Below are 23,113 nucleotides of genomic sequence, written 5' to 3'. Positions count from 1 at the left end.
GGCTTGATAAAGGGAGCCGACTGATGACTGAGGAGTATAAGGCTGTACTCTGTCTGTTCTTTGAGTGCCTGTCAAGTAAGGTCAAAGTGGTGGCTCTCTGCTCAGAAGTCGGGAAGTGAACGGCTGTAGTAGGTGCTGAAGGCTTTGTTTGTTTGTTTTTTTTTTTTTTAACATCTTCATTGGAGTATAATTGCCTTACAATGGTGTGTTAGTTTCTGCTTTATAACAAGGTGAATCAGTTATACATATACATATGTTCCCATATCTTTTCCCTCTTGCGTCTCCCTCCCTCCCACCCTCCCTATCCCACCCCTCTAGGTGGTCTCGAAGGCTTTTTAAGACCTTGAAATCCTTGTTGGTCGAGCGACCGCGATCGAAGAACTTTGAAGGAGGGGATGGGGGTGGGAAAGGAAGCGGAGAAAAAGCAAGTGAGAGATAAAGGGGAAGTGCAGTTTCAGAACCGAGCTAGCTCTCTCCTCCCTGCCTGCCCAGCCTCCAGCAGCCTCTTCTCCAACTTCGCCCGGGCGACCCGCGTTGGAACCCATGGCCGACTCCAGACCCAAGAAAGCCAAGATCTGTCTCTGCATATTTCTATGTCTTCTGGTGGGGGGGATCATCGCGGTGGTGGTCGGAGTCCGGATGTGGCGCCACTCGTCCGAGCACATGAAGTGGAATGGGACGGGCAGCACTGCCCGTTTTCAAGAAATCGTCCTGGAGCGATGCTACAAGTACACCCAGTCGGTGCAGCCGGAGCTCAGGTGAGTCGGCGTCTTTGGCGCATGGCGGGGCACCGCGCGCGGTGGTGGCTGGGCACAGCTGGGCACAGCCGGACCGTGCGGTCCGAGTAGCCGTCAGGATTGCCTGAAACAAAGCATCGACTGTTCCGAGTCAGCTGAGAGCCCGCGGGGCAGTGCTGAGTAGGGAGTCCGGGCTCGCGAGTCCGAGCGCCAGTCCCCAGAGGTGCAGGCGGGCGGTGGCGAGCGCGCTGCTCCTTGGCCCTTGCGCTCAACTGGCGGACACTTGTCAGAGACGCCCGGAGCCCGGCCCCATTTGGGACCGCAGCCCCACTCGGCCAAGAAGCCGGGAAGTTGCTGGCGTTTCCTACATTTCATGGGGTTTGCGTTCGCCATCTCTGACCCAAAAGCGCCCCGGACAGTTACAGACACCTGGTGAAGTGGCTTGCGGAGCCTGAGGTGGGAGGATGGTGTCTGAAGGGCCCGATCACTGAAGTTAGTTTCATTCATTACTATAAAACAACATCCCGATTCTTTTCGTGCGCCCTGAAATGAATGTGACCACAGCATCCAATAACAAAGCAAAACAAAGCGGTAACAACTTAAAAAAATTTTAAAGATAAAACACACGGTAAAGTGCATCTGCTTAATGATTCCGTTCAGACCCTAGAAACACCACCCACATCAGTCTACGGAACTTTCCGGAAGGTTCCTCGGGCCCTCTCCCAGCTAGCTTCTAATCTCTCCCCATAGTGAAACGCTTTCTTGACTTCCATTCTCAGGGCTTGGTTTCACCCGGAAAACTCATTTTTCGAAGTTGTACATAAAGCAGAATAAGCTGGGAAGTAAAACGTTGCTTCTCAGGCTGCCAAAGGCGGACAGGGGAGCGGCGATTGTCATCTGTGTGCCTGAGATCAGTTCCGCCTCCAAACACCCGTGATCCCAGGGGATGAGCCCTGAGACGCACCAGGGAATTCCTAAATTTTATGTTTGTATCTGTTTTCTCTGACCCTAAAAAGCTTGGTTCCTAATAACATTAATATAATTATGTATTCGTTTTCATATATACAAATAATATGTATGTATGTATTATTATTATTACTAACAAAATATCTAAATGTCTTTATGGTTCTTTTTGTCCTTAGGATATAGGATACATCCACTAGTGATGAATAGTGATGTATAGAGCATGTACCACTGTCTGACACCTTATTAAAGGCATCCTTCTGGCTGTTGGGTTGAAAATAGATGGTAGTGGGGCAAGGACAGAAGCATGGAGGCCATGGAGTTCTTGTAGCAGTTCAGGTGAGAGGTGATTGAGACTTGGATAGTGATGGATGGTGATGAGAAGGGGAAATATTCTGGATACATTTTGAAAGTAGATTCCATGTGATTTGCTATGGACTTGTGTATGGGATGTTAGAGAAAAAGAAGAAATGAGATTTGTGGGCTGAGTTACCAGAAAAATGAATTTCCATTTATCAGAAAGGGAACTACTGGGATGAAGCAAGTTGGGAAAGAAAACACTGGTCTGGCTTTGTACATAGTAGTTTTGCAATGTCCATTGACAATCAAGTGCAGATATTGAATAGGAAGCTGGTTTCTTTGAGTCTAGGGTACTAGGGAGAGGTCTGGGCTGGAGATATAAATGACGAAGTCAACTGTGCAGAGAAATTCAAGCAGATGTTTTATAAGGAGGAAGTGTTAATTGTCTTATTCAAGTGATTCCGACTGGTTAAGTAAGATGAAAACTAAAAATTGACCAATGGATTGATGACTTTGACAAGATCAGTTTTAGAAGAGTGGTCATGGTGAAAGCCTGTCTGGAATGGATTCAAGAAAAAGGTGGGAAGAGAGAAATTGGAGACTGTACATAGACAGCTCTCGCCAGGGGTCTTGCTGGAAAGGAGAGCAGAAATAGTGTGCTGGTTGGATGGATAAGGAGGGATTCAAGATGGAAGAAACTGGGGTTTGAGAGCCAGCTTCTTTAAAGTCGACTGAGAAGTTGTCTAAGTAAAGAATGTTTCCTGGGCTTCCCTCGTGGTGCAGTGGTTAGGAATCTGCCTGCCAGGGCAGCAGACACGGGTTCGATCCCTGGTCCTGGAAGATCCCACATGCTGTGGAGCAACTAAGCCCGTGTGCCACATCTACTAAGCCCGTGTGCCACATCTACTAAGCCCGCGTGCCACAGCTACTGAAGCCCGCGTGCCTAGAGCCCTTGCTCCCCAATAAGGGAAGCCACCGCAGTGAGAAGCCCGCGCACCACAACGAAGAGTAGTTCCTGCTTGCAGCAACTAGAGAAAGCCCAACTAGAGAAAGCCTGCATGTGACAATGAAGACCCAATGCAGCCAAAAATAAAATAAGTAAATTTATATATATATATATATATATATATATATATATAAAGAATGCTTCTAGATTTCTACAGTTTCCTTAGGTCTTTGACAATTGTCCTACCAATAACAAATTCAGCAACATTTTTTTTTTTACATCTTTATTGGAGTATAATTGCTTTACAATGGTATGTTAGTTTCAGCTTCACAACAAAATGAATCAGTTATATATATACATATGTTCCCATATCTCTTCCCGCTTGCGTCTCCCTCCCTCCCACCCTCCCTATCCCACCCCTCCAGGCGGTCACAAAGCACCGAGCTGATCTCCCTGTGCTATGCGGCTGCTTCCCACTAGCTATCTACCTTACGTTTGGTAGTGTATATATGTCCATGCCTCTCTCTCGCTTTGTCACAGTTTAACCTTCCCCCTCCCCATAGCCTCAAGTCCATTCTCTAGTAAGTCTGTGTCTTTATTCCTGTTTCACCCCTAGGTTTTTCATGACATTTTTTCCCTTAAATTCCATATATATGTGTTAGCATACGGTATTTGTCTTTCTCTTTCTGACTTACTTCACTCTGTATGACAGACTCTAGGTCCATCCACCTCATTACAAATAGCTCAATTTCGTTTCTTTTTATGGCTGAGTAATATTCCATTGTATATATGTGCCACATCTTCTTTATCTATTCATCTGATGATGGACACTTAGGTTGTTTCCATCTCTGGGCTATTGTAAATAGAGCTGCAATGAACATTTTGGTACATGACTCTTTTTGAATTATGGTTTTCTCAGGGTATATGCCCAGTAGTGGGATTGCTGGGTCATATGGTAGTTCTATTTGTAGTTTTTTAAGGAATCTCCATACTGTTCTCCACAGTGGCTGTATCAATTTACATTCCCACCAACAGTGTAAGAGGGTTCCCTTTTCTCCACACCCTCTCCAGCATTTATTGTTTCTAGATTTTTTGATGATGGCCAGTCTGACCGGTGTGAGATGATATCTAATTGTAGTTTTGATTTGCATTTCTCTAATGATTAGTGATGTTGAGCATTCTTTCATGTGTTTGTTGGCAGTCTGTATGTCTTCTTTGGAGAAATGTCTATTTAGGTATTCTGCCCATTTTTGGATTGGGTTGTTTGTTTTTTTGTTATTAAGCTGCATGAGCTGCTTATAAATTTTGGAGATTAATCCTTTGTCAGTCAGCAACATTTTTAAAGTGACTCACCTGGGTCATTTTTACCAAAAAATTCAACTTGGTTTTCATAGAAAACATGTTTTTTTCTTTTTCCACTTATCCAATTTATTTATGAACAATTTAATGAAAGCATATAATTAAAGCAAAAACAACAAGCATAAACATATTCAAGAATAGGTAAATAAAAAACCAAGTAAGTGAAAATGAAAGTCCTTGGGGATACAGAGAGTAGCCTATTAATTGTGTAGAAGATAGGCAACTTGTACAGAGAGAACAGAAAGTGGTTCAGTTAAATACTGGTCAGTTAAGAGATTTTTTTGCAATAAATGAATTTAGAAGTGGTCATGCATTTTTTTTTTGCCATTAAAGATCTATTTCTTGCCTTAGACCTAGATCAGGTTAGAAAACAACCAGGACAACATTTTCTTTAAATGAACTGTGGTGGAAAGAACAGATGCAAGATGGTGAGAACAAAACAGGAAACTGAATGAGAGATGAATCAAGAATTGTTTTCGTGTGTGTGTGTGTGTGTGTGTGTGTGTGTGGTGTGTGTTTGTGTGTGTGTGTGTTTCAAAGACTAAGGGCTTGGAAGGGAAGGATTGATTATATCCACGAGTTTTCATAGTTGATATGAGTCGGGAATGGGGGCTCATCTTTTTCAGAAAAGTATCACCAGTAAATACCTGCTCTGGAAGCAGGGGGATGATGAGAATCTTGTTATTAAAGACAAAAAATAAAGTGAAAACTGAGGTCAGAAACTTGAAGAATAAATAGAGCGTGAGAATGACATTCTTTTTTCTTCCAATGACATTTTTTTCTAATTATAAAAGTAAAACATGCCCATTTTAGAATACTTGGAAAAATATTTTTAAAATATAGTGAAGAATACAAAATCACTTAACCCCCCAAGTGGAATTCTAAATAGTGGGGTATACCACAATTAAAAAAAAAAAAGTAAGGAGCTTCACAAAAGGAAGCTATAGACCTGCTTAAATGAATGGCTTTAGCTTAGTAGTTTTATAGACATAATTCAAATTTCTTCCATAATGAGGCATTTCAAGAATTGCTAAATTTAGTTCTCCACTTCTTACCTGCTGTATCAAACATGACATATCCACATAGCAGAAAGCTGCCTACTTCTTTAGTCTTTGGATGTTTTTGAAGCAATTAGTAAAGCTTGATTTGAAGAGATATTAACAATTCCCCCAACGCAGTTACTTGGCCATGGTCCAGATTTGTCTTGATAGTTCAAAGGTTTGTTTTCTCTTATTATGACTAACAAGCAAATGTTGTAAAGTCATTTCTGGTTTTGGTACTTCATGGTGTAAATATTGTGAAATTCATAATAAATTTGCTTCCTGCATTATCTTGGTTTCTAGGAGGAAACATCTGTTTATGAATTAAGTTGTCTAGAGCAGTAATGAAATCTCCTTGGGGATTCTTTAAGAGTAAAGAAAGACGGAAGACATACAGTTGAAACTGGGAGAGATTTAAAACTACAAAGGACGATGTGAGACTTAGATGAAAGACAATTAATTGCATTTTGGGGATCTGATTTCATGTTTTAATACTTCTTGGTAAAAATTTTAAAAGGTGCTTTGGAAACCAAGGTTATGAACATATCCTTTTTTTTTTTTTTTTGCGGTATGCGGGCCTCTCACCGGTGTGGCCTCTCCCATTGCGGAGCACAGGCTCCGGACGCGCAGGCTCAGCAGCTATGGCTCACGCGCCCAGCCGCTTCACGGCATGTGGGATCTTCCCGGACCGGGGCACGAACCCGTGTCCCCTGCATCGGCAGGTGGACTCTCAACCACGGCGCCACCAGGGAAGCCCGAAAATATCACTTTACAGCTAAAAATTGTACTTTTTGTATTTGACGGGTCTAGTTTTCTTCATTCTTCCCATTCAAGGGACTACTTTCTCCTTCTTCAATATTCCTTATTCCCCAGGTCATATCTCCTCTCCATTCTTTTCTTAAAAAATTAAACATGTTAAGTTATGAAAATGTTAAATGCACTGAAATATTCATAGAACAATGTTACAACTAGCCATTTACACATCGTGCAGAATTAACAGACAATAAAACTTTTGTCATATTTCTGTCAGATCTTTTATTCCCTAGTTTTAAAAGAAATAACATGCTATAGATAAAATCAAAATACCTCCCCCCTCACTTTTCTTTTCTTCTTTCTCAGAGGCAAATACTACTTGTTTCACTTGTATCTTTCTAGAAATGTTCTCTGACTATATAAGTGTATATTCATGTATTCTTTTTTTCTATACACATCCTCTCTTCTGTCTCACTTTTTTTTCACTTAACAGTTTATCTTGATTATCAATGTAGTTCTGTCTCATTCTAATAATATTCCTCTGTATAGATTCACCATATTCTAGACTTGTACTCATGGACATTTAGGTTGTTTTAAAACTTTTGTAATATATTGCAAACCATGCTGCAATAAAATACTTGGAGATGTAAGATAGAATCCTAGAAGCAGAATCACTAAGTCAAAAAATATACCATTTTACATTTTGAAAACATAGCCAGATTTCTCTTTATAAGGCAATTCTCTTCATGAGGCAATGAGAGTTTATTTCCTCATACGTTCACTACACAGGATGTTTTCAAACTTTCTGATTTTTGACAATCTAATAAGGGAAGATGTTACTGAATTTTAATTTTAATTTGTATTTATTTTGTGTTTTTGCCCTGTAGAATAACCTTTGCTTTTTCCACTTACCAATATGTTTTGGTGATTTTGATTACATTATTTTAGAGATTTATTCATGTTGCTATATGAGCACTAGTTCATTAATTTTAACTGCTGTATAGTACGCTGCTGAATGACCGTAACCTACACTTATTAATAGATTCCCTTACTCTCAGTTTTTGCTGACATAAACAATGCTAAAACATACATGTCTACTTGCGCTTATGATTTTTTTCTAAGATGTTTACTTAGAGGCAGAATTCCAAATTCATAGAGTATGTCATTTTCACCTTTACTGGGTGTATTAATTTCTTAGAGCTGCCATAACAAAGTACCACAAACTGGGTGGCTTAAACAGTGGGAATTTATTGTCTCACAGTTCTGGAGGCCAGAAGTCTGAAATCAAGGTGTCAGAAGTGTTGGCTCCTTCTAAGGGCTGTGAGGAAGACTCTGCTACCTGACTCTCATTTCTAGAAGCCTCGGGCATTCCTTGCCTAGCAGATGATGTTCTCTCTGTGTCTTCACGTGTTCTTCCTTCTGTGTGTGTCTGTCTCTGGATCCAAGTTTCCTCCTTTTCTAAGGACACTGGTCATATTTGATTAAGGGTCACCCTTACTCTCATCTTAACTTGATCTTCTGCAAAGATCTTATTTCCAAATAAGGTCACATTCTGAGGGACTGGGAGTTAGGACTTCAGCATCTTTTAGGGGACACAATTTAGCCCATAACAATGGGTGTAACAATGAAGATGGTTTTGGCTGCAAGTAAAAGAATACTCAACTATAAGAGGTTTAAAGCAAGAGATTTTTTATATATACACATGACAAGATATCAGAAGTGGGGTGGTCCTTGGTAGATTCAGCAGCTCACTGATGGCCCAGGATCTTTCACTCCTCCATCTCCCTAGCGTGACTTTCATCCTTGAGCTTCTTGTCACAAGATGGCATCTGCAGTTCCAGGCATTATGTCCTTAGAGAGTGATACTCAGGAACAGAGAGCAGGAGGATGGGCAGGAGTGCCCTCCTTGCAAGTCTCTTTATCAGGGAATAGCATCTTTCCCAGAAGCCCTTCCTCAGCTGCCCCTGTGCTTCCCCTTGAATCTCACTAGCCACATGGCTAGTGGCTCACATGGCTGCCCAAACTGTAGAGGAGGCTTGCAAAGTGAGTATTTGATATTTGGAATCACTATGATAGGAGACATGCTTTACCAGTAGGGAAGAAGGGTGAGGAATATCTATTTGGCTTGGGAAGCAACAGTGTCTGCCACGTTACATATGGGCAAACAGGTCTCCAACTTTGTGGTATCAACATCCTTTCACAAAGGCAGTGTGAATTTACTTGTTACTGTACATCCTCACCAGCACTTGGAATTGTCAAACAATTTTCCTCATCTCTTTGTGGCTCTAATTTTTGGTTCCCTGATTACTAATGCAATTGATCATTTTTTAATGCGTTTATTGGTATTCTGGTTTCTTCTGAGGAATGCCTATTTTTGTCTTTTGCCTGTTTTTGTATTGAATTGTTTTTCTTCTTTATACGTTCAGGATTCTAATTTTTTGTCAGTTATGTGGATTGCACATATGTTCTCCCAATCTGTGGTTTGACTCTTGACTTTATTTATTGGGTCCTTTGTCTTACTGAAGATTTTAATGTAATCATATTTATTATTATTTTTTTTTTGTGGTATGCGGGCCTCTCACTGTTGTGGCCCCTCCCGCTGAGGAGCACAGGCTGCAGACGCGCAGGCTCAGCGGCCATGGCTCACGGGCCCAGCCGCTCCGTGGCACGTGGGATCTTTCCGGAATGGGGCATGAACCCGTGTCCCCTGCATCGGCAGGCGGACTCTCAACCACTGCGCCACCAGGGAACCCCCATATTTATCTTTTATAGTTGTGCCTTTTGTATGTTATTTAAGAACTTATTTTCTACCAGAGGTAACAAAAGTGTCACATATAATCTAAAAATTTTAAATGTTTGATTTTCATTAAGCGTTTTATCCATATGGAATATATTTTTGTGTGTGGTATAAAGTAGGAACCTAATTTCATTTTTTTCCCTACAGATGGATAGTCAGTTGTGCGAGTACTAATTATGAAATAATCCATCTTTTATCAAGGGTTTTATAATGCCATTTCTGTTGCATATCAGGTTTATCAGTTCACTTCTGGGCTCTAATCTGTTTTATGATCTGTTTTTCTCTATACCACTCCACATTGTTTAAATTACTAATGTCTTGACACTGAGTAGGGTACCTCTACCTTCTGTTAGTGGACATTAGTTTACATGTTTTTGGAAGTTTATATAAACAGAATCACGCACTACATATTCTTTTGTCTCTGGCTTCTTTCATGGTCTTGGCATAATATTTTTGAATTCACCCATGTTGTTGTACATATTAATAGTTCCTTCCCTTTTATTGCTGAATAGTAGCCCATTGCGTGTATATACCACAAGTTGTTTATCCGTTCATCTGTTGATGGGCATTGTATTCACTTTTTGGATACAGTATTATGAATAAAGCTTCCATGAATATGAGTATACAAGTTACTGTGTGGACACGTGGTTTCATTTTTCCTGGGTAAATGTCCAAAAATGAAATAGCTGAACCATGTAGTTTAGCTATTTAAGAAACTACTAAACTGTTTCACAAGGTAATTGTATAGTTTTATGTGTTCATTATCAGGGTATGAATATTCTAGTTGTTACACTTCCTTGTTAGAAGTGTTCTGATGGCTTTGCAGTGGTATTTTAATGGTGGTTTTAATTTGCATTTTCCTCATGGCTAATGATGTTGAACATTATCTCATGGGCTTATTGAAGTACGTATTCAAATCTTTTCCCAATCTTAAAAAAATTAGGTTTTAGTTCTTATCATTGAGTTGTAGGTGGTTTATGTATTCTGAATACAAGTCCTTTATCAGATGTATCCTGAAAATATTTACTTCCACTTTATGACTTGCCTTTTCATCTTCTTAAATGGAGTCTTTTAAAAAGCAAAGTTTGTTTTTTAAATCTTTATACGGTCCAACTTGTTCATTTTTTCTTATATAACTGTGCTTTAGGTCTTTGATCCATTTCTAGTTAATTTTGTGTATGGTGTGAAATAAGGGTCAATTTCATTTTTTTCACATATGAAAAACCTATTTGCTGTAGTATCATTTATTGAAAAAGCTTTCTCTTCCCCACTGAATCTCTTTGACTCCTTTCCTGAACGTCAGTTGACCATGTCTGAGTCAATTCCAGGTGCCATAACAGAACACCACAGACTGGGTGGCTTATGAACAACAGAAATTTATTTCTCACAGTTCTGGAGGCTGAAAGTCCAAGATCAAGATGCCAGCAGATTCAGTGTCTGCTGAGAACCTACTTCCTAGTTCAAAGATGGCCTCCTTCTCTCTGGGTCTTCACATGGAGGAAGGGAGGGGGGAGCTCTCTGTGTCTCTTTTATAAGGATGCTAATCCCGTTCATGATAGCTCCACTCTCATAACCTAATTACCCCAAATGCCTCATCTCCAAATACTATCACCTTGGGAAATAGATTTCAACTTACAAATTCTGGGGGACACAAAATTCACTCTACAGTACCATGTATGTATGGGTTTCTTTCTGAACTCTCTGTTCTATTTCCTTGATCTATAGCTAGCCTTTCACAACTCTTATATTGTCTAGATCACTGAAGCTCTTTAGCAAGCCTTGAAGCCGAATAATATAAGTCCTCCAGCTTTTTTCCTTTGATTGCTTTGGCTAGCTTATATTTTCACATAAATTTTAGAATCAACTTGCCAATATTTTTAACAAAGCATGCTGAAATTTTGACTTGTGATTTGGTAACATCTTAATATTGAGCCTTCCAACCCATGAATATAGGATATCTATTTTCTTAGTCATTTAAAAATTTCTCTCAGCAATGTTTTGTTTTCAGAGTACAAGTCTTGCATATATTTTGTTAAATTTATGGCTCAATAATTCCCATTTTTGCATTCCTATAATTATATATATGTATATATCCTACTTTGATATAATATGTAGAATATAATTTTAATATACAGTATATAGTATGTAGTATTTCATATATAGCAAATGTTATAATATATACTACACAGTATATTATGTATCCTGATCAATACCTCGACCCAAAGCCTTCTCGATCTCAGTTAATGGCAACCCCATCCTTCCAGTGTCTCAGGCCCCAAACCCTGGAATTATCATTGACTCCTTATTTCGCTAACACCATGCATCTTATCTGTTAGGAAATTTACAATGAATCAAGAATCTATCACTTCTCACCATCATCACTGCTACCACCCTGGTCCAAATCACCATGGGCACTTGCCTGGATTACTGGTCTACCTTTCTTTGCCTGTTCCCTCTTTCAGACTATATTCAACAAAGCAGTCAGAGAAATCTTTTGAAACTTAAGTAATATCATGTACCTACTGTGCTCAGTATCCTCTATGGCTCCTCAGTTCACCGTGAGTAGCTTATGAAACTCTACTCAGTGGGGCAGCATTACCTTTCTGACCTCATTTCTATCTACTGTCCACCTTGCTCACTATGCTCCAACCACACTGGCTTCTCTACTGTTTCTTGAACACACCAGGCACTCGGGCTGTTGGGAAGGTTGTTGCTTCTGCCCAGAACGCTGTTTGCTTGGATGTCTGTATGACTAAGTTCTTTGCTTCCTTCAATTCTTTGCTGAAAGGTCATCTACTGTCCTACCTGTTTAATGCCAAAAACAGACACCTCCTCCCCCATAACCTCTGACACCCTTATCCTATTCTATTTTTCCTTTTTTTCATAGAATTTATAAATTTCTAGGATACTCTACAACATTCATTATCTTTATTGTCAGTCTTGCTGAAAATTGGTTTATTGTCAGTCTTGCTCTGGTAGAATGGAATTCTCACAGGACAGAGACTCTTGTGTATTTTGTTCACTGGTATATCTTACTTACTCATAAACGCGCCTGGAACATAGTATATGCTCAATAAATATTTGCCAGATTGATGAATTAATGATTTCTGAGCTTTCCTTCAGCCGGAAGAGTCTGATTTTAAGATCCTACTTAGGGAAGTCCTAATTGCCTCAGTGAACCCTGACAATTACCCCCTTCCTCCACTAGGTGGCAGTCTTCACCTTCAATGCAGGCTTCCAGCAGCCTCAAATTTGAGACTTCATCGCTGAGTTAACCTGCACGTTTTCTTTGGTCCAAGACAAGCGGCCCTGCAGGACATAACAGCAGGAAAATTCACAGACTGAGTGTAATTACCCCTTGAGATTCAAGTGCTTTTAAGGAAGAGGGTTTGGGATGTGAGCACTTTCCCCGGGGAGCAACACATTACGAAGGTGATGTTGCTGCATTGATGGGGACTTTGAAATATAATTGTCATTTACGGGAAGGATGTAGGTTTAGAGAGAGGTGACATTACAGAGTTATGAAGCCTGAACTAGGCTGACAGCATACAAAATGGATTTAACCACCAAATATATCTTTTTTTGGTTTGTTTTTTTGTTTTCTTCGCTTTAGCATAAAACTTTAACACTTTCTGCCCCGTCCCCTCTTATTCCACTTACTTTCTGTCCCTATTCTGGTCTTCAAATTCTCATTTGACCTACAGGGAAACGACAACCCCTCTGGGGTCTTGGGTCCTCCTTTCTGTTAGGACCCACTTCGTTCTGGGGATAGGTGGGGACATGATTTAACATTTCCTGTGGGACGCAGCATTGTTTAGCAGGGAGAGCAGAGTTTGGACCTAAGGCAGCTGTGCCATTTGCTGACTGGCTTTGGGCAAGTTACTAAGCTCTGAGCCTCAGTAGCAGGGGATTGTACCCCTGCCCCCCATGGGGCTGGTGTGAGAGTTAAATTGGATGCATACAAAGTGAGCGCCAAGCGCAGCGCCTGGCACAGGGTGAGTGCTCTGTGGTGTCATGCCCCCTCCTTTCTCCTTCTAGCATGACTTCTGGGCACAGGAGACAACCTACCTAGGTGGGTCAGAGGGAGGGAGAAGGGGTGGGAAGTGAACAAGAGGGAATACTCTCGGGGGATAAGTAATGGCATCTGCTGGAAGGAGCTGAGTGGGAGGAAGGGGGAGCACACCCCAGTGACCTTGAATCCTGACATCTGTGCCCGGCCTGCATGCCTTGAGCCTCCAGGTCACCAGTTAAGGAGGCAAACAGAAAACAGCTGTCAGGCTGAGAGTGCAGCTCAACACGGAAAGTTGCTTATTAACAAATCATGTCTTTCAGAAGCTGCTCCTGGAGCTTGTCAGGCATAAACACTGATGAAGGTGTGATGATTTTTACAGGCCTTTCGATTCTGTAATGTCCCATTCAGACGGTGGGTTACCGTCAATACCTCCCCCAAACCACAAGACCAGCCACTACACGGTGGTTGAACAAGGTGGTTGTATTGCTCTTTGCAAGAAGACTGAGCGCTCACCATAGGGACCCAGAGGGGCAGGGCAGGGCTCTGTCTGAGGATGGTAGAAAGGACTGGTAAGATTCAGGCTTATTTTATGAGATTTGGCAAAGGTTCGAGGAGGCTGGCTTTGCTGCCAGGAAGCAGAGGGGAAGGGGGTAATTCTGTGATAGGGAATCTTAATAAATCTTATCTATCAGGCTGGAAGAATGAAGGAAAGCTGAAGCTGTAATTGGTAAAGAAGCAGCAGTCGCTCATATGAGCCACAACGAATGGATATTGGGTCACTTCATTTGTGTGTGTGCGGTTTGGACATTGCTTTTGTCTGTTCACACGGCGTGCTGTTATGGTCACACAGTGACCTTACCTGATGCCACTGTCCTGGAGTTGTGGTCCACAGGAGAACACCAAGGCCTTCCTACCAGTGCCAGGCCAGCTCCCACGTGTCAAGGCTGACTTTCTCTTTTTCATCACCACCGTCTCCACACACATACAACCTGGTGCACTCTGGGCCCCAGGGAGGAAGGAGCTAAAGTAGCTGGCTTTACTTATTTAGGAAGAGGGATGCCCGTGAGGGAATTAAAGGAAGGCAAGTGAGCTGCTGGGATCTCCTTGACAACTGGCCCTCTGGGCAGATACGCTAGTGATATTGGTTAGAATGAAGAGACTTATCTCTTTTTTGTTTTTCTTTTTTTCTGTATGCGGGCCTCTCACTGTTGTGGCCTCTCCCGTTGCGGAGCACAGGCTCCAGGTGCGCAGGCTCAGCGGCCATGGCTCACGGGCCCAGCCGCTCCGCAGCATATGGGATCTTCCCGGACCGGGGCGCGAACCCGTGTCCCCTGCATCAGCAGGCGGACTCTCAACCACTGCGCCACCAGGGAAGCCCGAAGAGACTTATCTCTTGAATGCCCTCAGCAGGATGTCATTTGTTAAAGGATCACTGATAGAAAATAAATGCAGTATGTGTGAGGTTTGAGTCCCTGAAAAATCATGGAAGCTGTAGAATTCTCCAGAGAATAAAATGGAGATGCCTCATCACTTCACTCCTTCTGGCTGTGTGAGGAACCTTGCAAAACCTCATTTGGTAACTTCATCTATCATTCTGGGCCAGGAAGGAGGACAGGATGGACCCTGGGGGCTATACAGGATGCCCCGACCTGTCCTTGCTTTGTCTGAGCTTCTCAATGACCCGTCTCCTTGAAATTATTCACAAAGTTTGATTCTGGGTACAACCTGGGATAAGTGAGAGGGTGATCTGACAATCCGATTTTGCTTAAGGATGCAAGGAAGTCTTTAGCGTGGAAAGAAAGATGCCCTGGAAGAGGTGCATGGCCCTCTTCTCACCTCACCCCATATTTCATGTCATTAGGTCTTGAGAAATGGGTCTGGGTCACCAACACTAGGTCTCCCCTGGTGTTGAACTGAACTAGATGAGGAATGAGAAGTGTCACCTTTTGGCCCAGAGATGTGGGAGACGGCACAGAAATGGTAGGTGGCGACCACGGGGGTTTGGACCTGAGCTGTTCCCATGTTCTAAGACCTTCCAAGAGTCTCAAATGCTTGGTCTAACAGCTCAAGCAACTTGAAAAGAAAATGAAAGTTTTGCCATGCCTCCCATTGTAATATATGCTTATTATAGAAACATTCAAAATATAGGGAAGAAAACGTCACAAAACAACCCTTATACTCCTAGCAACAAGATATTACTATTTTTAAGACACGGTTTGATTACTGTGGGGGTTTTTTCCACTTTTTAAAAATTGATTGTAATCATACCAGATCTTCAGTTAAAAAAAATTTAACCTCTTCTTTTCTAGGTTACTTGCATAATACAAGAATCCATTTCTGTTGTAAGCCAACAGAAAAGTATAGGATGAAAGTGGAAATTCCCCTTTATTTCTCTTCCCAGAGACAACTCCAGTGATCAGTTTGCTGCCATTCTTTTTCTATTTCTCTAAGTTTAGACCTACTTTTCCCACTTAATGTAAAATAAACATCACCCAAACTATTCCAAGCTCCAAAGTATAAAAACTTTGTTCAAAGACTGCTTTATATTCCGCTGAGCACAGGCACCCTATAAAGCATCTCTTTTTTGTTGGCTACAAATCACCAATCACTCTGGAACCCACCAAAGAAAGCAAAGCCAGCAGGTGGTCAAAGAGAAACCCACCGAAGTTATAAACATATATCGATTTTGCGTGTGTCACAATCGGGGGAGAAAACAAAGAAAAATCATTCTCCAAATGAGGATCCTGATTCACATTTAATCAAGTTTTTGTTTTTCTTTTTTAAATCTGTTTCTATCCTGGGTAGTAGAAAATGGGAAAATGTTCTACTCTTTATTGTGTTTGCAAATTTTAGTGCCTTGGGCAAGCCACCAGTGCTTTAGTTGTGATGAGTTTTGTTCTTTGTCTGCTCTAGACCTTGACATGAGTGCCTTGAAGATAGAAATGGTGTGTATTTATCTTTTTAGCCCTGTGTCTGTCGTGAAGCTAGCAGTAGGCCCTCGGTAAATATTCGTGGAATGAAAGGATGGGTGGAGGAAGTAACCCAAGTGCCCATGATGGGTGAAGAGATAAACAAACTGTGGTGAATACCTACGATGAAATGTTATTCAGCCTGAAAAAAGGACATTCTGACACATGTTACAACATGAACAGACCGTGAGGTAATTATGCTCAGTGAAATAAGTCCGTCACAAAAAGAAAAATACTGTCTGAGTCCACTTATAGGAGGTAACTACAGTCTTCAAATTCATTGAGACAGGAAGTAGGAGGGCTGTTTCCAGGGGTCTGGGAGGAGGTGGGAATGAGAAGCTTTTGGAAAATTACAGGTTCTGCTCTCTTCCCCTTCCCTCACCCTGCCTTGGTTGGTCCAGAGCCAGGCACTGTGTGTTTACCAAAGCTCTCCAGGGGATCCTCATGTGCGGCCAGAGTTCACAAGACCCGGTGACGCCCAACAACCCTCTGGGCCAGGTGACCATGTGTAGGGGCCACAGGCATGGCCTGAGTTCTGAGGAACAGCCCGCTGGGCTGACAATTCCCTTCACAGTGAAGGGTAGGCCGCCCTAGAAGTGTCACAATTAAAGCCTCTAATTTTGGAACAGAGGAGCTATTGAAGAGAAGAGCGATACTGAACTCTCAGAAATGGTTCTTACTTCTCCCACGCTGCCTCTTTAGCTAGAGACATCTGCTTCCATCCCCGCAGGACGCAGGGATCCTGAGGCCCTCTGTTTCCTTGAAACCAGCCTGCTCACTCGAAACAGCTTTTGCTTGTCTGCCATTTGATTTGATGGAAGAGTGCTCTACCCGGGGGGACAAAAATGAGGACCGTGGGCTTTGCAAATAAAAATAACTAAATTAAGGGCTCACATTTTTCCAGCCACACTTGTGAACTTGAGACCCATGTCTGCAATGACATGTATGAATGAGTACTGCGGACATCTCTGTACCCTCCGTCCTAATTTCTTTTTATTTTTATCTATCTATATTTCTTTCTTTCTTTTTTTTTTTGTCTGTGCAGCGTTGAATGCGGGATCTTAGTTCGCTGACCAGGGATCAATCCCGTGCCCCCTGCAGTGGAAGTGTGGAGTCCTAACCACTGGCCCGCCAGGGAATTCCCTCTATCTTTCTTTCCATCCATCTATCTTTCTACCTATCTACCAATTAAAATGCTTATTGCTCATCCACGGTGAAATGTTTACTTTTGATTTTTTAAAAATTTTTGTTGAAATATAGCTGATTTTCAATGTCGTGTTAGTATCAAGTATACAGTAAAGCGATTGTTTATATATGTATAGATATATATTCTTTTTTAGATTCTTTTCCATTATAGGTTATCACAAGATATTGAGTATAGTCCCCTGTGCTATACAGTAGGTCCCTGTTGGTTATCTATTTTATTTCTAGTAGTGTGTATATTTTAATCCCAAACTCCAAATTTATTACCCCCCACCCCAGATTTTAAGGATGAAAAGTGGCTTCATAAAGCCTGTCCCCAACCTTCTCATAACCTCTCCCCATTTCCTCTCACTTTTGGGGCATGTAGGAGGCTCTGGTCTCAGACAGTGAAAGGGAAGATGGATGAGTTATAAACTCTTCCAAGATCTGTTTCAACTCTGATGTTCTAAACTCTGCTCCTTCTAAACAAGAAACTTTAATTTTTAACCTGGGGTTTCTTGAATTCTTAAGGTAATGTGTCTTGAAGGGGTCTATATACCTAAAAAGCATAAAAACTTTTAATTTTTAACCTGGGGTTTCTTGAATTCTTAAGGTAATATGTCTTGAAGGCATCTATATACCTAAAAAGCATAAAAATCTTCTTGGAGATCTGTGAGTTCTCCCGTTTTTGGTGGTGAAAGCATCTGGTGTATGGTAGGTGCCCAGCGCGTGGTGATTTCACTGAACTGCCAGTTTTTTTGTGGTGGAAAATTCTCTTGTCCTTCCACATCAAGGAGATGTCTCTCCTCTTCCACTCTTTGTGGCTGAGGAGGGAGGCAGAAGAGTTTATGAGGGAGTTGGGATCAGAACAGGAAATTCCTGTGAGGGCCACTGCATTACATGAATTGAAGTAAAACATGGTCTTCTAAAGTAAAACAGCCTCCAAACACCTTTGCTCTAAACTTGCCGTGATGGTGCCCCGTAAACTTTGATGTCGAAGTACATTATGTAAGAACGTTTTTCTCTTACATATATAATGTATGGGCAGAGCCAGGTGGATAATGGTTTCCCGGCAGAGCTTTCACAGGTCAGCAGTGATGCAGGTGAACGGTCCCATGCATGCTGGGGAAGGGGAGGGGCGTCCATGAAAGAACTGGGGGCCCGGGGGACAAGCCAAGTGTTATCTCATTTAATCCTCCAAAACTTCCCAGGTATGAAGTATTCTTATCTCCCTCTTACAGATGAAGACAACAGGCTGGAACAGTTTAGTAGCCTGCCCGGTAAGGCTGTAGCCATGTGGGAGGCACCCACAGATTTGGGGTCCAATCCCGCTTTACCACTTACTGATCATGTTACCTCGGGCACATTGGTTAAATTCACAGCCTTAAAGTTTCCTCTTTATCAGTAAAATGGGACAATGGTGGTACCTTCCTGGGACAGAGCCTGCAGGCCAGTCCCTTCTCTAGAATTAAAACTGTGCTTTCATGATTTTTTTATTCTAAATTTTTGGGATTTTTCTTATTTTAATTTTTTATACAAATTTTAAAGGTCGCTTTCCATGTACAGTTATTATAAAATATTGGCTATATCCCCATGTTGTACAATACATCCTGGAGTCTACCTTACATCCAAAAGTTTGTACCTCCCACTCCCCCACCCCTATATTGCCTGTCCCTCCACCCCACTGGTAACCACTAGTTTATCCTCTGTATCTGTGGGTCTGCTTCTTTTCTGTTGTATTCACTCGTTTGTTGCGTTTTTTAGCTTCCACTTATAAGTGAGATCATACAGTATTCGTCTTTCTCTGTCTGACTTACTTCACTTAGCATAATGCCTTCCAAATCCATTCATATGGCTCCAAATGGCAAAATTTCATTCATGTTCATGGCTGAGTAATATTCCATTGTGTATGTATACACCACATCTTCTTTATCCATTCATCTGTTGATGGACGCTTAGGGCCTTCCATATCTTGGAACTTGTAAATAATGCTGCTATGAACACTGGGGTGCATGTATCTTTTCAAATTAGTGTTTTTGATTTTTTTCAGATATATCCCCAGAAGTGGAATTGCTGCATCATACTGTAGTCCTATTTTTAGTTTTTTGAGAAACCTCCGTGCTGTTTTCTGCAGTGGCTGCACCAATGTATATTCCCACCAACAGTGTAGGATGGTTCCCTTTTCTCCACACCCTCACCAACATTTGTTGTTTGTGTTCTTTTTGATGATAGCCATTGACAGGTGTGAGGTGATATCTCATTGTGGTAAAACTGTACTTTTTGATGTGGAATGGCCATCAACGTTAAAGGCTGCCTTTCTCATCTTGCCTTGTAGCAAAGTGTGCCCATGACTACATTTTAGCAAATATGATAAGAGCAAATAGCAAGAACATCTTCTAGCACGTGTCCTTAAAAGGCAGCTGGCACATGGCCATTGCTGCGGTTACTTCTCCCTTCTCTTCCTTCTCCTCCTTTCTTGTTCCCTAACCTTTCCTGCTGGCTGCAATGTAGTCATGATGGCCGGAACTGGAGCAGCTATTTTGGACTGAGAAGATGAGTCTCCAACATACACAGGGTGGCTTTGGTGTAAGGCCCTGTGTCTCACAGGTATCCTCTGATTCCCTGGCTTATCAGGAGGAATAATCCACTCGACTTGGCCAGCCTGAGTTGGGAAGGCAAAAGACCCTCTGGAATGGCTGCTTTGTTCGTGCCCTGCAGGGCCAGAGCAGGCTCAGAGGGAATAGAAAATGAGGGGCTCGTCTTTACTCCCCCAGGTTTAGCTGCCTGACCTGGTACTGTATTTGGGATGCCGGGTCCAAAGGCTGGAGTTTGTCCTGATAACCATGTCTGAGCACTCCCAGTGGAAACCCACTTCCTTCCCCCCAGGAAATGATGGGCTCAGGTGCACTAGTTAACACAGACACAGAAGGGAAGGTCCAGCTGCAATCTTCTCCAGCATCCCTCCCTCCCGTCCATCTCTGCTGCTTTGCCAGCCTGCCTTTTCACTGCCAGGGGCTGTTTGGAGAGGACATGGGGTTGGAATTCCTATTTCAGAGACTTTGCTCCATCTTTGGGGCTGGCACGGAGTTTCTCAGAGTGACTTTTTCAAAACCCAAAATCAGATGAGGTCACTTCCATGCTTAAACCTATCCACTGCCTTCCCATGATAATTAGGTAAAATTTGAAATCGTTTCCTTGTCTGAAAGACTGATTATTTTTGTTGATTTCTCACCACCGCTCCCTTTGTTCTTTTCTCACTTCCTCAAAATCAGCAAGTTCTTTTCTGCCTCAGGGCCTTTGCACTTGTGACACCCTCTGTCTGGAATGCACTCCTTCTCAACATTTAGTCTCAGGGAGCCCTCTCCAGACCAGTGGTCATTGCTTCAATATTCCCCACTGATTTCCTGCATACTTATCATAATCCATACTTATTTCGTTAGCGTATCTGCTTGTTTGTATACTGTCTGTCTCTCTAACCAGAGAGTAAGCCCCACGAGTGCAGGGACCTTGTAGGGCAGGGAGGGTGATGCTCATCTCATAAAACTCTTGTACACATGAGACGTGATGGTGTATATGAACCACCTGGCACACAGATATTTTTTGGGGGTAATTATGCTCTAAACATATGTTTGAAATCTAATTATTCATCTTTTATTTTATTTCCCATGTTTTATCTCACAGAGATAGAGACTGCCAAAAGATCAGGGAGGCATTCAGGAATGCATTTATCTCTAAGGACCCCTGCAGTGCGACAGAGGAAGACTACCACCCACTGATGAAGCTGGTGAATCAAATGGTGCCTTGTGACAAGGTAACTGGGTCAAGTTATGGATTTGAAAACTGAAGATAAAAGTCAAAGGGAAGAGGTCATGGGACTACATTTTGACCAGGATGAGGGAAGAGGAAAATCTGTTTATTAGGATGTAGGCATGGTTGGCAGGGAGGGAGCTTGGGGTCCATTGGGAGACCAGGATGTCATTGGGATTTAGAACATCTGGGGACTGGAGAGAGAACTGGGGACAGAGAAAGAGGAAAGGAGAGTCGGCCAAAAATCAGGCAAAACAAACCTAACACAAACCCCAACCCAATCCAAACAAAAATAATCCACCTTATAGAACTGCAAAACTCTCCCTGACCTCCGATGATGATGATGAGGACAATGCCATTTTGCATCTGCTGAGGGCCTTTTTTTGCTTCCAAATGACTTTCTGAACCTTTATTCTGTTAGGTTTTCACAGTCAACTTGTGGAATAGGTAGGTCAGACATCAGCAATCCCATTTCACTAGAGAGAAAACTGAGGCGTGGCAAGTTTAGGTGGCCAGTGATTACTCAATTTTGATGGTCTTGAAAGTGACCAGTTGAAATGTAAATGGCCCAAGATTTAGAGCCATAGAGGCCTGGGTTTTAATACATTAATTATACTGGAAAAGGTCTGTAATGGAGTGCATCCTTTCTAAAGTCAGTGTTTAAAGTGAAAATTCAATGTGCCCCAAATCATCTTCACGAAGCCCTTAAGACAGCCACACATTACAGTCTCCTCCCATTGTTAGAGCTGGAGCGACTATGGAACTCCGGGGTGTATACCAAGCCCAAAGCCCAACACAGAGTAGCTGCTGGTAAATCATCACCAGGGGACACTGGCTGGATAAGTGACTGCCCACAGACACGGGACAAACACCTTATTTGCATCGTCTCATTTCATCTCAGCATCTCAGGACTTCCTTACAATTATCATCAATACCTTTTACAGATGGGGAATGTGAGGCTTAGCAATTCTTTGGTTGTCCAAGGTCAGACAGCCAGTGAGCAGTGATGCTGGGTTTCATAAGGCAGCATGACTCCAGGGCCCCGGCTTCAAACCTCCACTGCCTCCTACTAAGAATGAATAGATCCATGGAGCAGAAGATTGTTCTGAAATTTGACTTTCTGCACCTTTACAAGGGACCCTGCAAAAACTCACTATATTTGTTCTTTTCCTTTTTTTGTAAGGGGATAGGGGAATTTCGGGGAAAAAAGCAGGGGTTATGGAGCTGTTTAAGAATCAAAGGGCACTTCTCCCAGAAAATAGCACTTAGAAAAAATTGTTTTGCCGAGAACTTTAGGAATTTGGGACTACCTAATGCCTCCCCCAGATGTGTTTGGAACTTAGGTTTATTATAAGATTCTGATCAGTGGCTTTGAGACTTTTTTCCCTGCAATCCAGAATAATAACTTCATTTTACATCATGACCTAGAGAACACACACACACACACACACCCTCCACACATGTACTCTCTCTCATTCTCACACACAGAGATCCGTGAAACCCGCAACACCTACTCTTACTATAGGTGATTTATTCTGATGTTTCCTATGTTTTCTTTCATTTAAAAAGATGCAAATTCGGTGGAGTTTTTTTGACTTAGTAAATTGATCTCAATAATAGATTGTCTTTATTCTCTCTTAGACAGTCTTTTGGAGCAAAACCAAGGAGTTGGCGCACCAGTACACGAAGGTCCAGCGAGATATGTTCACTCTGGAAGACACACTGATGGGTTACATTGCGGATGACCTTAACTGGTGCGGAGATGCAGGCTCTTATGGTGAGGATCTGGTCCACTTGGGGGCGCCTGGGGACGTGCAGGGTGCAGGAGCCCTGAGCTCTGCTAGGGATTCCAGAAGATAAGTGTGGAGGAAGGAGCCACAGGAGCCCACCCTGATGGCATCTATACCCTTAATGACAACTCAGGCTCATGTAAAACAGAATTCTGTAGACCAACTCATGTTTTCTAGAAAAATTGACTTTAGAGTTTAGGGCTGTTCATGCTTCCTGATTCCCTCCTTTCTGAGTGCAAGAGTAGCCTGCTTCTGAATTGTTGGTGTTTTACTTTCTATAAGGGCATCATTCAGGACCAAAGAATTCTAGAACAGAATGAGGACTCTGAGGCAACCAGGCCAAAGTCCTTGTTCCACAGAACAGCCATAGGGACCACATGCTGGGCTTCTCTGGGTCTAGGGCCAGTGTGTGGCTTTGCCATTGATCAGAAGTCACCTTCCTTGCCCAGAAAGACCCA

General features: G+C 42.3%; 1 protein-coding gene across 1 annotated transcript in view; it reads left to right on the top strand.

The window, feature by feature from the left end:
* The first annotated feature begins 380 nt into the window (after window positions 1-380).
* The window catches only part of CD38 (CD38 molecule), a 41,461-nt gene continuing 18,728 nt past the window's right edge, over window positions 381-23,113 (top strand). Inside the window, exons 1-3 of the mRNA XM_082653230.1 lie at window positions 381-758; window positions 20,740-20,869; window positions 22,507-22,642. Coding sequence (XP_082509356.1) covers window positions 544-758; window positions 20,740-20,869; window positions 22,507-22,642 — 481 coding nt within the window. The 5' untranslated portion in view covers window positions 381-543. The remainder of the gene's footprint in view (window positions 759-20,739; window positions 20,870-22,506; window positions 22,643-23,113) is intronic.

The sequence above is a fragment of the Grampus griseus genome (assembly GCF_964374135.1).
Source record: "Grampus griseus genome assembly, chromosome: 4".
Taxonomy (NCBI): Eukaryota; Metazoa; Chordata; class Mammalia; order Artiodactyla; family Delphinidae; genus Grampus; species Grampus griseus.
The sequence above is the reverse complement of the archived record's forward strand: the minus strand, read 5'-3'. Positions and strand labels throughout refer to the sequence as shown.